Here is a 17,679-nt window from a genome sequence, read left to right as displayed (position 1 = left end):
TGTGTATCGTCCTGACTTTTGTATTTTACACTCATCTTTCCTATTACATGATAAACTGTGGCGGTTTATGGTAGGAAGAAGATACTGAGTGCTTAAAATCTAGCTGCTATTCATTAAGCTATCATTTCAGTTGAAAAGTTATCTAAAAAAGCTTTTTCTTCCAACGAGCACGAATATGTAAAAGCTGTAAAAAGTCAATGGTATGCAAGTAGAGTAGTATACATTTCCAAGTTTTCTAGATTCTGATCGTCAGGGATCTTATAGGGTATTTAGACAAGATAAACTTTTGGGTAAGTTTTATTTTATGTAACTTTTTGTTAGATTCATCTACGATAACATGAAATTACCAAACATCACATACTCCAGTTCTTTGGCAGAAACTGTGAATAGGGATAAAAATAGCTAGATTTTTTTAAAAGTCTAATTCGATTTATTTATCTTTTTTAACACCTATTTTATATTATAAAACAGACTATCAAGCTTCTGTGTAAATATATTATTAAACTATCTAAATAAGTATATTTTTTTAAAAGTCATATGACTTATATAAATAAATTATTTAAAAAAATTATTCAATACTTTGAATATATATAATAAAATTATATATTTCTATTTATTATTTTTAAATTAAATAGACATATTTGAAACAGTACAATATAAATTATTATTAAATATGATTGAGATATGTATATAAATTAATTTAAACTATGCATATTTAAACTTTAAACCAAACAAATTCATTGAGATTGAATTTGAATCTTTTACTATTGTAACGAAACTAGATTGTCCAATTGATTTTTGTTTAAGATAAAATAAAACTGGATGATAAATTTAAGTGAATTTTAAAAATTTACTTAAATTAATTAAATTCACTGAATCTAAATTTGTAATTTTTTGCCATTAATCACTTTTCTGAGCTTACTTTTTGCTTGTACTCAAATAAGTATATTTTTTTAAAAGTTATAAGACTTATATAAATAAATTATTAAAAAAATTATTCAATACTTTGAATATATATAATAAAATTACATATTTTTATTTATTATTTTTAAATCACATAGACATATTTAAAAAAGTACAATATAAATCAGTATTAAATATGATTGAGATATGTATATAAATTAATTTAAATTATGCATATTTAAACTTTAAACTAAACAAATTCATTGAGATTGAATTTGAATCTTTTATCATTGTAACGGAACTAGATTGTCCAATTGATTTTTGTTTAAGATAAAATAAAAATGGATGATAAATTTAAGTGAATTTTGAAAATTTACTTAAACTAATTAAATTCACTGAATCCAAATTTGTAATTTTTTGCCATTAATCACTTTTCTGAGCTTACTTTCTGCTTGTACTCAAATGCTCAATGCCAATGCCCGCGGATCCAGTCATTACTACATCACAAGGAATTGGGTTGAAATGAGTGTTGTATTGGACACGACTTTTTTTGAGATGTATGGTAAGTGTGAGTAGATTGACCAGACCCTTTTGGTTTTCAACTCAAAACATGAGAAGAACATGCAATCGTGCACTATCATGATCTGTGTGCTTGCTGATCATGGGTGTTGGAAGGATATGGGGTTGCAGCTAGATAGTGTGTCACTGTGTCTTTTACTGGGATTCTCTCAGCGTGCAGCCACATGGGACTTGTTTATGAGGACAAGAAGTATTTTGATCGGAGAGTGCATGGAAAGCACTGAAATGCCATCGTTAATGGTCAACAACTGTAAAATTCGTTTAAACGAATTTACAAACTTTAACAAATCTCAATTTATTCAATAAAAAATGAACTGAACAGTCCAGTTTTCAACGGGAGAAATCGGCAGAGATTCCAGCCGCAAGAGCATTATCCTTTGTTCTCATAGATATCGAGGCTCCGTTCGCTGACGGGCCTTGGAGAGTTTGGCGCCCTTCTTAGTTTTTGTTTCTTTGCTGGATCGCAGTTGACTCACCAGTCATATTTGATTGATTTCTAGTAAGTAGCCAGTTCGACAACCGTTTTTCTCAGCTTTCATGGGCAGATGATTGGTTGAAATTCCAACTGTTACTAGAGGTGTATTGATACTAATCTTCAATCAGTTTTTGGATTTTATTTTAATAACATGTGTTGTGTTGAGCTTTAATACTAGTATCTTGAGTTTTAATGCTGATATTTATTATATAAATTATTGAAATAAAACTTCAATTTTAATTTAAGAATAACTCAACCGAGGCGTAGAAGCTTTACCTTTTTCTTTTTACAAGAAAAAATTAAGAAAAGGCTAATAACGAATAAACAGAATATTAAAACTACTTTATGAACTTGTACTGAGTAGGGATGAAAACAGGTCAAGTCGCCTGACAGGGGCTGTGTCTTGATCTAATTTTATTTATTTATAATTATAATAAACATAAATTATATTATATTAAAAATTAAAAATATTTATACATGATTACACTTTTAAATAATAAATTTATTTAATAATAAATTATTATATTTAAACAATTTAAAAAATAGTTAAGTTTTTGAATAAGAATAAGACGTAATCAAAACTAAACGAAATAAAATTTAAAAATAAAATAATAAAATTATATTAACATATTTTTTATACTCTTAATTTTATTATTATTAATTTAATTATTTAATTATTATATTAATATATTATGTTATAATTCTTTTTATTTATAATAAATAGAGATTGCTTAAATCTGAATTATATTTTATTTGAAACTAAAAATTAAAAAAAAAGATAATAAAATAAAATAAAAAACTTATTATAATATATATTAATATATATATATATATAATATATAATCAGACTATGTAGCAAATAATATAAATAATATAATTATAAATAAATTATATAATAATATATATTTTTATAACTTGCACATGTTTTAATTAAATTATTAATCAATTTATAAATTTATATGTAATTTATAAGTATGTGTTTTAATTTATTGTATCAGTAATATTTTCTATATTACATTAATATTATATTGTAGTTACTTTTACATTTATTTGTTAATTTAAAAAAATAAATTAATGAGACAAATAAAATTAAATATTTTGTAATTATTTTTTAATTTAATAGTTATTATTGTTTTCATTATATATATATATATATATATAGTACATTAGTTTTAAATTTTTATATTAAGTTTTATCACATATTTTTTAATTAAGATAAAAATTTAGAAATATAATTTATTTTAATTTAAATATAAATTTTAATAATTCTTCCTATGCTTATATGTTATTTTTCTGCATCTATAAATTTTATAATATAAGTATTTATCATCTACAACTTTTATAATGACGATATTTATTTACTTTTTAAAATATAATATTTTTTTTAGTTGATTCAATAAATTTTATAAGTGTTATTTTTTGTAATTATTTTTTTAATTTAATAGTTATTATTATTGTCATTATATATATATATATATTGTAGTAAGTTTAAATTTATTTTTTTTTAAAACATATAATTTTCTTTTAATTGATTCAACAAACTGTGTGAATATTATTTTTTTTTATCAATTTTATGTATTTACTATAACTTTATTTGTTGAATATAAGATGTCTTTAAATAAACAAAATATGTTTCTAAAATAAAACTAAAATATTTACTATTTATATAATTTTAAAAAATAAATAAAAATATATAAATATAAATTTTATTAATATAAAATATTTATAATTAATACTTAAATAATATTTTAAAAATTATTTATAAAATTATATAAATATTATTATAAATATTTAATAATTATTAAGAATATAAATAGAAATTAGAAAAATGTATAAACTAATTTAATAATAAAATATTTATATTTTTATTAATATATTTTTTTTAACAGGCTTCAGGCCAGGTTAGGCCACTTAAACAGGTCAGGGCAGGCCTAAAATAAAGCTTTTAACAAGTAACAGGTCAGGCTCAGATCTAATAATTATGTTACATGTCAGGCCTGTTTAGAGTAAAGTCTAACTTGACCTGACATGTTTCCATCCTTAATACTAAACACCTTTTTAACAAGAATATTAGCATAACGATTCTTTTTTTTTTTTTTTAAGTATGACAAAAAAAGGCAATCCATTCCTTAGAGATAAAATCTTGGATATTTCTTATCAAAGCATAATAAATTAGAATCAATAGAATTATTAAAATTGGAATCAATAGAATTCTCTTCTAAGTTGAAGCTCTTTACCTTTCACTTAATTAAATTAAACTTAAGATTTAATAAATTAGAATCAATAGAATTATTAATATTTGAAATATTACATAAAAATTTGGAATATTTACACAATAAAAATAAAAATATTAACATTAATATTTTATTCATTCTTCTTAAAGAAAGATGAAAAGATAAAAATATAAAATAAAATAAAATTATATAGTAATTAAGATTAAGTATCTTATGAAAATAATATTTAGTTACAACAGATATTTTTATCAATTAAATTTGATATTTATATTTTTAAAACTTATAAACGATTAAAATATATATTTAAATTTTATAATTAACACTTATTTATAAATTAATACTTATATTTAAATATTGTTATGATTACAAAGGAATTCCATCAAACTTTGGAGTACACGGACCGTCTGGTAGCCACCAGTTTCCTTATCTCGTGCCAACCCCCGGTTAGTTTTTCCATGCCGACATTCTCCGTACAAGTCATAGTAGTGCGGACCATAGGGACTTTAGATCCAATCCAAAATTCCACTTTTGGCAGAACGTTCATAGTGATAATTACGTATAAAAATTCAAAAAATAAATTACAATAAATATGGTGAAAATTATAGGTATCAATTACTTTAATCAATTTAATCCTCAAAATCAACGTCAGCTACTAATTTGATTATTGACATTATGTGTCATATGTGCTATGAAGGCACGTCTAAATTCGAAGTGTTATTCTGTGTACTGTATCTCCAGCAGCACTCTAATGGATTCCTGTAAACATAAGTTTATTAGCCAAAAAGAACTCTGAGTAGTGTTTAAATTATGTGAACTCAAGGTACCCAAATGCAAAATTAGACTTGTTAATCATCAATTCACTCGTTGAATTTAACAGCTTTCACGTTGAGGACTAACTAATAAACAACAAAGTCAAGTTATACCAAATTAAAGAATTAAAATGACTAAGAGTAATTAAGGTCAAGGATAAAATTAATAAATCTTTAAAATTACGAGCTTATTTCATAGACAAGGTTAAATAATAGAGTCTCAATATTATTTTCCATAGTATAATGCTCATCAAATAGATTTTAAAGGATTGAATTATTTTTCGTTATTTCAAATAATAAATAGCCTATAATTATATTTTTAGAAACTAATTAGATCATTTACTCCTAAAATTTCTCAATTCTTTGAGCCAAGCCAACTTGTTTACTCATTTAGGCTGTCAGGGATATTCGAGACGCATAGATTTAGTTTAATGCATAAAAATAAACACATTCATTCTTAACTTTAACAAATTAAAAGCATAACGTATTTTCAAATTAAATTGAAACACAACAGTATACCGTATATTATATAGCCACCCACCATTCTGATATTTATGGCAGTTAGCGCCTGGTAGCCACGCTCCACCTCTTCCTCACTCGCCATTCCCATTTCCAACATAAGCTAATTAAAGCGACATTTTAGTATTCTAAGGGCACTTGAAGTTGAAAGAAGGAACACGTGGGTGTCTCATCTCAAGTAAAGTAACTGCGTCTATGGACTCTCCACTACTAGAAAACAATGGCCACACACATAATGGTGAGGAAGACAAGGCAGTGAGCTTTGTTGAGAGGTTTGGGTCGGAATCGAAGAAGCTATGGAAGCTAGCATGCCCAGCAATCCTTACCTCCTTATGTCAGTACACGCTTGGTGCACTCACTCAAACATTTGTTGGCTTCGTTGGGGAACTCGATCTTGCAGCTTTTTCCGTTGAAAACTCTGTTGTTGCTGGCCTCGCCTTTGGAATCATGGTACCTAAACTTTGTTCTCTGCCTTCTGTTTTACCATTTTTCTAACACAATGCTTAACCTCAAAAAATTGTATTTTATTAAACGTAGGTTAAAATTATCCTTTACTTTAATTCTCTTCACATTTGTTTTATGTCACAATATGAAGAAAGTTGATTTAGTTAACCTAAATTATTTGATTCACTTCTTTAAACAAGAGTGAGAAACTGAGGAGAGGGGTGTTCACAGACGTAAATGTAAAATTATTTATGTTTTTATTTAAGTTTAATTACACTTTTAGTATTTATCCTTTAAATTTAATACATTTTTTAACTATATAATTTTAATGGTTCATATTTAATTTTATAAATTTCTAATTATTCAAATTAAATCTTTTATTTTTAAAGTTTATCCCAAAAAATCAATAAAAATATAGTAGAAATATAACATTTTATTAATTTATACATAATATGTAAAAGTTTTAAATAAAAGATAATAAAATTAATAATCTTTAAGTAAATAATTTAATTTGAACATTTAATAATTAGAAAGATTAAATATAACTAAGTAAAATTAGAAAAATTAAAATTACACATGCATTAAAATATAAAAACTAATATTACAATTAAGATAAATGTTAAAACAATATTTTTATCACTTGTAAAATAATTCTTTAATATTTTTTTTTATAATTTTTTAAGGTGCTATTATCATGCTTTTATTACAACTTTTTAGTTTATTTTCAATATAAATTTTAATGACTTTGTTATTTATGAACTTTTTAATCAATTTTAATTTTTTATTGTCAATTACTTAAAAATGTTATTTTTATGGCAAATTCTAATGAGTATTTAAGTTAGAAAAACATATATTTTATATAAAAAAAATATGATAATGCACTTGTTTCATGGTTTTTTAATATACTTTTAATATAATTTTTAATAAAAATATTTTTTTAATTATTTTAACCAAAGTAATACTTAAATGCGACAATAGTTAAATTTATTTAAAATAATTGGGATAATTAAGTTGTGAAAATGATAATTTATTTGTTGAGAATAGTTGGGTATGGGAAGTGCCTTGGAGACTCTATGTGGGCAAGCATACGGTGCAGGTCAGATCCGAATGTTGGGGGTGTACATGCAAAGATCATGGGTCATCTTGTTGACCACAGCCATTCTTTTGGTACCTGTTTATGTTTGGTCTCCACCCATCTTGGAGCTCATTGGACAGACTAATCAGATCTCAGTAGCAGCTGGTCAGTTCTATACTTCTATTCATATGATCTAACTTTATTCTAGACACAGTTATAATTAAAGTACAAGTTTAATTTTCTAATGTGTGACAGTCCTCAAGATCAGAAAACTATAGTTTATCAAAATGGGATTTATGATATTTGTCTTCTTTGTCATTATTTTGTCTTCTTAGTCATTACGGTTCCCCTCGCCCTTATTTCAAGGGGAAGGCGTACATTTTTTAATTTTTTTATCTCATTTTTTAATTTTTTTAATTTATATAATATACCTTTTTGAATCTTATAGATAATTTTTGAATTAATTAATAATTTCATTTAAAAATAGAAAATATAGTTTTTTTCAATTTTTTATTTTAAAATTTTATAAATTGAATCAACTGCATTATATTTTACTAAAAATGATTAAATAAGATATCAAATTTCATCCAAAACAAAAAAGAAAAATTTTCTCTTTAAATTCTAATCTTACATCTTATAATTTTTTTAAAAAAATTTATCAAATTTTTCACTAAAATTCTTATTTCTAAACTTTTCAAATCCGTTTTTATATTCTAATTATGTTACAAACTTTTTTTTATTTTATTTTTTTAAGTGTCAAAGTTGATAATGGATATTTAAAACTAGTTATTGATGTTAAGTCGCTGAAAGAGAAAAATATATTTGTTAAAACATTTTCCTCTATTATAATAATAATAATTATTATTATTATTATTATTATGTACCAAAAAAGAAGCCCAGCTTTTAATAATTTAGAGGTTATAAACAAACCTAGTTAAAAGTTTATATAAGTAATAGGCAAAACGTAAGAAACTTTTATGCCTTTTTTGTTCCTATTTATAGTCATTTGGAGCATCTTATATTTATTATTTCTACAATCTTTTTGTAGGAAAATTTGCTGTGTGGATGATACCGCAATTGTTTGCATACGCCCTGAACTTTCCGATCCAAAAGTTCTTACAAGCACAAAGGAAAGTCCTGGTGATGTTATGGATATCAGCAGTTGTTTTGGTGCTGCATACAATTTTTAGTTGGCTTTTAATATTAAAGTTGGGATGGGGTCTAACTGGAGCAGCAATTACACTTAATACATCATGGTGGTTGATTGTGATTGCACAATTATTGTACATTTTTATCACCAAGTCAGAAGGAGCTTGGAGTGGATTTACATGGCTAGCATTTGCAGACTTGTTTGCTTTTGTGAAACTCTCATTGGCTTCAGCTGTTATGTTATGGTATTTTCACTAAACTTCATTTTTCCTTTTAACTTAAATATATTTGTTGAAATATTGATGTTAAATGTGCACTCCGGAAATGGGTTGCGGCAGCTTGGAGTTTTGGTACTTGATGATACTGGTGGTGATAACAGGGCGTTTGAAAAATCCTCTGGTACCTGTTGATGCCATATCTATCTGGTGAAAAATTCTTTACCCTCCCTCCAAATTCTCACTGTAATTTAAAAAAAAAAAAAAAGAGACATTTACAACTAGTTTGTGTTTACTTGCATGTCATTTCCTATTTTGCTATGCTTCCAAATCAAAACTGAGCTTGTCTTGCTTTAATTAGGCCACTGTTTGAAAGAGTTCACAAAGAATTTATAAAAATAATTTATGATTCTTGTAAGTTCTTTTCAGTTAATATCAATAAGTTTTATTATAAACCCCATATGCAATAAAAATTTGTAATTTAAATGCACTCTTAGTCAAAGTCAACCTATCATCCCAAGCACATCATATTAAGTAAACATAACAAAATCTTACATCAAGAATGATTACTAATACTTGGTTCCATGTTTACAGCATGAACATAAATGGCTGGGATGCCATGATTGCAATTGGGTTCAATGCTGCAATAAGGTGATTCCTTTAATACAGTTTCTTGCTTGTCATGACATAAAATCCTTTATTTAGAAAACAACAAACACCGATTTTCTTTCTGTGTCTTCTCAACAAGCATGTAATGTGACTAATGAATATTGTGAAGAACGTATTTTAATTTATGGACAGTGTGAGAGTATCAAATGAACTTGGAGCTGGTGATTTCCGAGCTGCCAGGTTTTCAGTGTTGGTGGTTTCCATCACATCAGTATCCATAGGTGTTGTTGCCATGATCATAGTACTAGCAACCAGGGATTACTTTCCCTACTTGTTCACCTCAAGCATTGCAGTTGCCGAGGAAACAACTAAACTTGCTGTCTTGCTTGGTGTCACAGTAGTTCTGAACAGCCTTCAACCCGTCCTATCTGGTTAGTTCTTGAAAGAATGAAACACACTCAAATTATATCCAATCAAGGGTGTCACTTTTTTCTTTTGTTTGATGAATTTGTGCTTCTGTTGTGCCTCATTGTAGGTGTTGCTGTTGGAGCTGGCTGGCAGTCTCTGGTAGCATACATCAATATTGGGTGCTACTATGTAGTTGGATTACCGGCAGGAATTGTCCTGGGATTCACATTTGGATTTGGAGTAGAGGTGATGTATTGTCATTGTCTTCAAATTACTAATTAATTCAATTTATTTATAAGAAATAATTATTAAAAAATTATACTTTCTTGATAATTCAGTTTATAAATCCTTCTGATCATTAAAAAAAAATACACTCTTCTTCCCAAAAATTTTAATTTTTATCTTTTAACTTAAAAAAAATGCAATACTTTTATGTAGATAAAAAAATTTGCAGGTTAAAATAGTAGAACAATATAATATCAGAATTTTTTAAAAAATATTTATCCAATTCTTAAAAGAACTATTAAAAAGTGAGTGATTATTTTCTCAAATTTACTCTAAACCAAACATAACATCAGATTAAAGTAAAATTACCGGAAGGGATTCATAATCAATAACATTATTAATCTTCATTGTTTGTTGCTGATGATTATTTTGGATTTTATTATTGTATTATCAGAGTATATTGTTTTATTCTTACTTTTTGTATGCTATGTATAATTCAGGGTATTTGGTCAGGGATGATTGGAGGCATATTTTTGCAGACAGTAATCCTTATAGTGGTCACTTCAATAACAAACTGGAAAAAAGAGGTTGGCATTTTCCATAATTAGAATTCTCTGTCTCTTTACTCTTTATTAGTTTAAACATGTTTTTTATACATATTTTTCTAAATTTTTTATTTTAGTCTCTCTAAATGAATTTTTTTAATTCATATTTTTTATAAATTTTTATATTTGGTCTCTAATGTTAACCCAGTATATTGAGAAATTATCACATATTATTTTTTTTTTAACTACGTCAAGGTTAGGAACTAAAAATTAAAAATTAAAAAATTTGTTAAAATATAAGGATTAAATTTATATTGAAGTCTTCTTTAATTAATCCTGTTAGAGACACAAGGAGGATAAGGAGATCTGGAATGCGAACCAGAAGTTTCCATAAAAAATATTAAATTATTGATATTTCCAAGTAAATAATCCTGTTAGTTATGTATTAAAAAAATGTTCTTAATTTGTTGCCAATGTATTTTCACAGGCTGAAGAAGCAGAGAGCCGCGTGAGGAAGTGGGGAGGATCAATTGCGTATGATAAATGACTTGAAGATTGAATGAACATGGGAGGCTGCAAATGGGTCACAACCTCACCTACCTAAATTTTTATCATATTCAACAATTAGATCGATTGCTACATTGGATTGTACTAATAATGAGAACTTGAAAGTTTCCAATGAGTGTATGAACGAGTACTTTCTAATTTAATTTTAGATTAAAAATAATGTTTTTCTTAAAGATGATAAAATAAGTTTAAAATAAAATAATTAATGTTTTTATATTTTTATTTAAAAATCAGATTTGACATCGTATTGAAAATAATATAATTAACTCAACTTTTCACAAAAAATAATTAGTATTTTTTGTGATTCAATAAACCAATTTTAGTTGATGAGATAAAATAGTGATTATTGAAATAAAATATTAATTCTAATTAAAAAAAAATTAACGCTAATAATACCTGCATTATGGTACCTTTTATTCAAATTTCACACAAAACATGTGAATTCTCCCTCTCCCCAAACTTGCATTAGTTCGTGTGCGTTCAATCCAAACGTGCTTCTTCTGAATTGTAGAATTTGATTGTGTAAAAGACAATGAAGGAGGCAATTTCATCTTCAGGAATAAAGTTAAAAGTACGTGAAAAAAACTAGGGTTTTCTTTAATTATAAAACTTATGTATTATTTCTTTTAGGTAGTCTGGTTACTATTTATAAATTAATTTTTAAAATTCACTTTAATAAAATATTTATATTTAATATTATCATAATATTATTAAGATAAAATTATAATTATAATTTATAATTAACACCAAAACTAGACTTAAATTTTATTATTTTAAACAAGATTAAGTACAATATTATAAGTAATGTTGATATTGTTTTTCAATTAAAATTAAAATTTAATTTAATAATTTAAACAATTAATATTAACATTAAAAATCGACACATGATTTAAGAATAACACTAAAAGCATTTATCTCAACAATATGCCTTACCAAGTACCTGAGCATGAAATAAGCTGTCCATGCATAAGATTACGTAGAAATATGGTTTAGTTTTGTAATTTATTATAATTATTTTTTAATATAAAATATGATATATGAAGGAAAGCTTGTTCTTCGTGTGTTATGAGAAATTTAATAAGAATAACAGTGTCACATTAGTGCTGTCATTCACCGTATAACTCATGATTAATTGTTCATCTTTCAAAGTACTCCACTCGTTATATTTTTAATTGCATGCTCATTCTTTTTATGGACTTACATATCATGTTTAGCAGAAGTGTAACTTTAATTTAAATTTATTTAAGTAAATTTGATAAAAGTAATTACTGTTTAAATTAAAAAATTCATTTATATAAATTAGTGAAAAAGTAATTTAAAAAATTATATATCATTTCATTAAATATTTTAAATATATTATTTAATGTACTACTTATGTTAAATATTAATAAGATATAATTATTTAAAATTAAGTTAAATTATTAAAAATAATAATATAAATTATATAAATGATCAGTTTAAGAAATTAGTTAAAAAATAAATACAGTATTATATGATATGAAAGTAGTAGAATTTCGTATCATGACTATAAAATATGACTATATAATTTTATTCAAAATTTTTTTAAATTAACATTTACTTAAGTAAATTTTTCAATTTAAATGAAAATTATATTTTTATTAAATTAATTTAAACAATTATTTTTATTTAAACAAATTTTCTTAGTTTAACTAAATTTTTTTTATTAAATTTGTTTAAATATTTTTTTTCTTAAACGAATTTATTAAATTTGTTTAAATAAATTTTTTTTCTTAAGCGAATTGAAATTGAAGACTATTCTTTCTACTGAATTCAAGTAATTAGCGGGTTTAATCGAATCCAAAGTATACTTTCTATTCAATTTAAGCAATGAGCGAGTTGGAAGAATACAAGGCAATGTGCAGGTTGAAGTCTTTCATACTCAATTAAGCACAAGGTGATCGGTTTCCTAACCGGACAGTGAACTAAATTTTATTTACATAAAAATAATTTACAAATAACAAATATTAAAATTTATATTATCCAGATGATTAAACACTTTTTTCTAAATACTTTTTTTTTATTTGTAATATTTAAATTTAAATCTTAAACTCCTAAATAAAAAATAATTTGATTTCAATCACTAACGTCTAATGCATGTTAACTTTTTTCTTTGGCGTATTAAATTTTTTATAAACTATAAAAATTATTCATATAATATAATATTAATGGTTGAATATCTCAAACCAATCAAAAACTTTTAAATAAATAAAAGAATTAATTACACTTTTAGTTTAGTTCATGTACTTTAACATATGTGGAATTTTGATCTTCATAGTTTTATCCTACTTAGTTCTTTTAACTTTCTAAATATGCAATTTTAGTTACATTAGTTTTAATTCTTTACAGGTAGTTTTTCTAGTTTTTTAAATATTTAAATTCAGTCTTCCATAAAGCTTTTATTATATTTTGTTTTATATAATTTTCTTTATTTATTTGTATAAATTAATAAAATGTAATACTTTAATTATATTTTTATTAGTTATTGGATAAATTTTTTAGATTAATAATTTAATTTGAACATTTGAAAAATAAAAAAATTTAATGTAGACAATTAAAATAAAAAGGACAAAATTTGCTTCTTTTAAAAAATTAGAAAGAAAAAAATTAAATATTTTAAAAATTAAAAAAAATATTTAAAATTAGAAAGACAAAAACTATACATTTAAAAAATTAAAAAAATTTAAGTGTGAGCATTTTAGTAAAACAGAGATTAAAATTGTAATTAAACTAAAGTAAAATACTATAACAAATTTAACATAATAATCACCCTTGCCTTGAGTTAGCCCAATTAAGCCTAAAACCTCATAATATTTTTTTCTCATTCAAAAATTTTATATAACAAAAAACTTTAAATAATATTTTAGTTCTTATACATAGAAAATTTATAAATAAGTCCGTAGACGTATATTTATTATTGATTTAGTCTTTGCCGTTAAGTTTAAAATAAACGACATTAAATAAGTAAATGAATAAATTGAAATAAATATATATGTGAAGATTAATTTACAAATTTTTTTATACATAAGGATTAACTTACAAATTTAAGTCAAATATAGATACTCATTCTCCTTTCTTAACTTTTTTATCTCTCATTTTTACTGTTTCTAATCTTTAATAGATGTCAATTTATTATTCTCTTAGTTTCTCATTCTAAAAGTCAATCAACTATTGACAAATTTCTTTCTCTTTTTAGCTACTTCACAACTCTCACCCTCACTTATATCATCCCTTTTGCCTTCACCTTCAATTTCACTCTCTTCATTCTTCTTTTTCCCTTGCATAAAATTCAATGAAGGTTAGAGTTTCTTAGTTTCTTATCATAAAACTCAATAATCTTTATTGAATTTCCTCATCTTCTTAACTACTTCACCACATTCACCTTTACTTACCATCACCCACACCCACCCACCTTAAATTTCAATCTTTCATCCTAACTTTTCTTGTCCTTGAATGTGCTTCATTGGTGTTGTCAGTAGCAGAATTGTCCATATATTCTATACATCTTTCTCTAATCTCTCAATATCATCAAAATCAATATGCAAAATGCCTCATAAATTTATAAAAATATCTTTAACTTAGATTTATAAGTTATTCCTTATATATAAAAATTTTGTAAATCAATCTTCACATATATATTTATTTAAATTTAATCTTTTATTTATTTAATATCGTTTATTTTAAATTTAATGGCAGAAATTAAATTGAGAATAAACATACAAGTATAAAAAATATCATTTAAACTTAACAAAAAAATATACTCCAAATATATTTATTTAATGTAAGGAGAGAATAATGAAAAAAATTAATTAAATCTCAAAAAATGAAAGAAATCAATTGTATCAATTAAAAATAAATGCAGATAAAAAATTATTAGATGACAAATGCAACACATTAATAATATATGATATCATAATAGATAAACGAAAAATACAATTAATCATTTTTTCCTTTTTACCAGTCTAGGTAAACTCAATATATTTATTTTTTTGTCTTTTTATTTTGTTAAAAAGAAATCTTGACTCGTTATCCTCTTTCTCTGGCTCGCCTTGTATATACCATCCAACCAAGCTCCGATTTGCTAAGGCAGTGGACGACAATGGCGGTTTCCCTATCGGCGCTCACAACCACCCTCTCTTCACTCTCATTCTCTTCCAATATTTCTCAGAAACCAAAAACCCTCTCATTCGCCAGAACCGAATCCCTCTCCCTCTCGCGCTTCCCCAAAAACCCCTCTCTCATCGTATCCGCCACAGCACTCGCAGAACCTGAAACCGCAGACCTCAAGAAATACGTGAAATCGAGACTTCCCGGTGGATTCGCCGCCCAAACAATCATCGGAACCGGTCGCCGTAAGTGCGCAATCGCTCGCGTTGTTCTCCAAGAAGGAACTGGCAAATTCATCATCAATTACCGTGACGCTAAGGTCTCATTAGCCAATATTCATTTTATTATCAATACCTAATTTATACAATATCTACTTAATTAAGCTGTTTATCTTAGTTTAGGGGCGTTTAGAAGTGAAGGTAAGGGTTTATGAAATATAGCTTGATGACCCTTTTTTAGTTTATTTTAATAAAATTTTCAGTATAATATATTAAAATAACTTTTTTCAGCTTATTTTAAGAAATTTTAGGAGTGGTTTGGAAGATTTTATGCAGAGTTTATAAAAATAGTTTACAGCTCTTATAAACTCTTTCCAAGTTATTTGGATAAATTTATCTGTATTGCTTATCAAAAGAAGCATTTTTCAGCTTATTCCAAGAAGTTTTACGGTCAAATTTATAAGATAAGTCTTCATATAAAAATGTCACTTAAGTAGTGTTCCTAAACACACCTTGTAATTAAATTTAGGGATAAACTTAGCTGTAAAAAAGGTTTATTGAATAAGCACTTATCTTTTGACTGATTTATTACAATGTTGTACAGGACTATCTTCAGGGAAATCCACTGTGGATTCAATACATTAAGGTTCCCTTGGTAACTTTGGGATATGAGAGTAGTTATGATGTTTTTGTGAAAGCTGAGGGTGGTGGACTATCGGGTCAGGCTCAGGCGATTTCCCTTGGCATTGCACGTGCCTTGCTAAAGGTGAGTGAAGATCATAGAGTACCTTTGAGACAGGAAGGGCTTCTGACCAGAGATTCTAGAGTGGTTGAGAGGAAGAAAGTTGGTCTCAAGAAAGCTCGTAAAGCCCCTCAGTATTCTAAACGTTGAGGTTGGAATTTTACATGTATGGAATTTTTTTCATTATGTTGGTTACATTTTGAACTATTGATTGTTTTCATTTTTAGTTGTAGGTTTTCTTTTAGATAAGTAAAGAGAGTTTGGAACAGATCCACAAGTTGTTTGTATACAGAATCCTGCATTTTGTTTCCCCATCTCTCTTGTTTTCTTGATCTGTATGGAATTGGGAATTGTATCTATGATAAGATTTCTCTCTCCTTTCACAACCCCTAACCAAAATCACCCTTTTTTTACTACGTTGCTTGTTTCTTTTCATGACATAAATTTTGTGGTCTTTACTCTTCATTCCTTTTGTACAAAATTTTCCCTTATTTTTGGCATTTTGGAATGTTTGTGAAAGTTCTGAGGATGGATATTATGGCATTGGCCCTGTACTGTACGTATGAAATCATGTAGTTTGTAAAAAATGTGCGTTACTTAATGTCCTATAGGTAATATTGCTCGGGATGAGAATGTAAAATGCATCGACTGCATTTTTTTCATGGAGTCCTCCATCTTCCGATATGATATACTAATTTTGGATCATTATTCTTTCAGACATGTGAATTTTGGAGTTCTAATTCTATGTATTCATATGATGTTTCTGAGTGTGGTACTGTGATTTCATCTTAGTATTTAAGATAGTGGGATGATAAATCGTTCTTTTAGCAGTTTACTAATATTTCTGCAGTTTTTTTGTTTGTATAGTTTTGACATAAGTCAGTCTTAATGTTAGATTAGTCTTTAGTTCCTTACAATACCCATGAGTATGAGGCTAATCTGGGCAAGGGTCTAGGAGTGATGTAAAATGATACCAAGAAAAATTGATATGCAACGATTTATCTCCCGTGTCAAGTGCCTCTATCATTCCTGTTAACCATAAGCCCTGTCCACCACTGAGGGTATATTTGCTTCATTCAAATAACTGACTTCACTTGAATTTGGGAACGTCAGGATTATTATATACAAATATTGTGTTCTGTCTGTGGATCCTGCTAGAGACACTTTGAGGGAGACTTATCATCAATGGATGAGTCACAGTGCCTTCCTCGGCAAACGATTTGTCAGTGATTGAAAGAAAGAAGATTGGTCATGTCGCTAGAATAGCGTATGAGGAATGATTTGTCCCTACAAGACACTGGACAGTTTGCCCAAGACGATTCTTATCCTCGTTTTAATAAGGTTGTTGGAATATTTCTCTATTAAGGGGTTGGTTTTATCCTCTTGAAAACTATTTATATTTAGGATGATCTCTTCAGTGTTCTTTCCTCTCTACTCCGTCGATCGTCCCAACGGAGCCACAAGCCGCGTGCAAGTTGGTCCATTTAAGAATTCCCCTGAAATGACAACCCACTATCAGTAAAAGCTGTTTTGGGGGGGGGGGGGGGGGCGGGCGGTGTGGGAACTGGGCAAATGTATTCACTGATTTTAAGAATGGTGCCTGGTAGAATCCGTCGGCTTCGGTGACTTTGAATAGCCGCGAGTAGAAACAACCATTGAGTGAGGAATGCTGGAATGGAAGTATGGAAACGTATCATTATAGAAGAGATGTTATTCCCAAGCAAACCATTCCTCAGGTGCTCATAACGAAGAATTTGATACCGAGACATTCAGTGTAATTGAGTTTTACTACTTTTAATACTTAATATTAGTCATATGGGCTGACAGTAACAAATATA

At 26.5% G+C, this 17,679-nt stretch overlaps 2 protein-coding genes across 2 annotated transcripts; both read left to right on the top strand.

Moving 5' to 3' along the window:
- Positions 1–5,717: 5,717 nt before the first annotated feature.
- On the top strand, positions 5,718–10,736 carry LOC113874148 (protein DETOXIFICATION 33). The gene is made up of 9 exons (XM_027512369.1): positions 5,718–5,969; positions 7,008–7,203; positions 8,087–8,432; positions 8,526–8,612; positions 8,997–9,053; positions 9,204–9,442; positions 9,547–9,665; positions 10,145–10,231; positions 10,677–10,736. The coding sequence occupies exons 1-9, from the start codon at positions 5,967–5,969 to the stop codon at positions 10,734–10,736; spliced, it is 1,194 nt and encodes a 397-aa protein (XP_027368170.1). The 5' UTR covers positions 5,718–5,966.
- Positions 10,737–14,775: 4,039 nt separating this feature from the next.
- Positions 14,776–16,306, top strand: LOC113846918 (30S ribosomal protein S9, chloroplastic). Its single transcript, XM_027475672.1, has 2 exons — positions 14,776–15,200; positions 15,704–16,306. Exons 1-2 carry the CDS (start codon positions 14,874–14,876, stop codon positions 15,989–15,991), a joined length of 615 nt encoding a protein of 204 aa, XP_027331473.1. The 5' UTR covers positions 14,776–14,873; the 3' UTR covers positions 15,992–16,306.
- The last annotated feature ends 1,373 nt before the right edge of the window (positions 16,307–17,679 follow it).

This window comes from Abrus precatorius, unplaced genomic scaffold (assembly GCF_003935025.1).
Source record: "Abrus precatorius isolate BTA unplaced genomic scaffold, Abrus_2018 Scaffold8, whole genome shotgun sequence".
Taxonomy (NCBI): domain Eukaryota; kingdom Viridiplantae; phylum Streptophyta; class Magnoliopsida; order Fabales; family Fabaceae; genus Abrus; species Abrus precatorius.
Note: the sequence above shows the minus strand (reverse complement) of the source record. Positions and strands in the feature narration are given on the sequence as shown.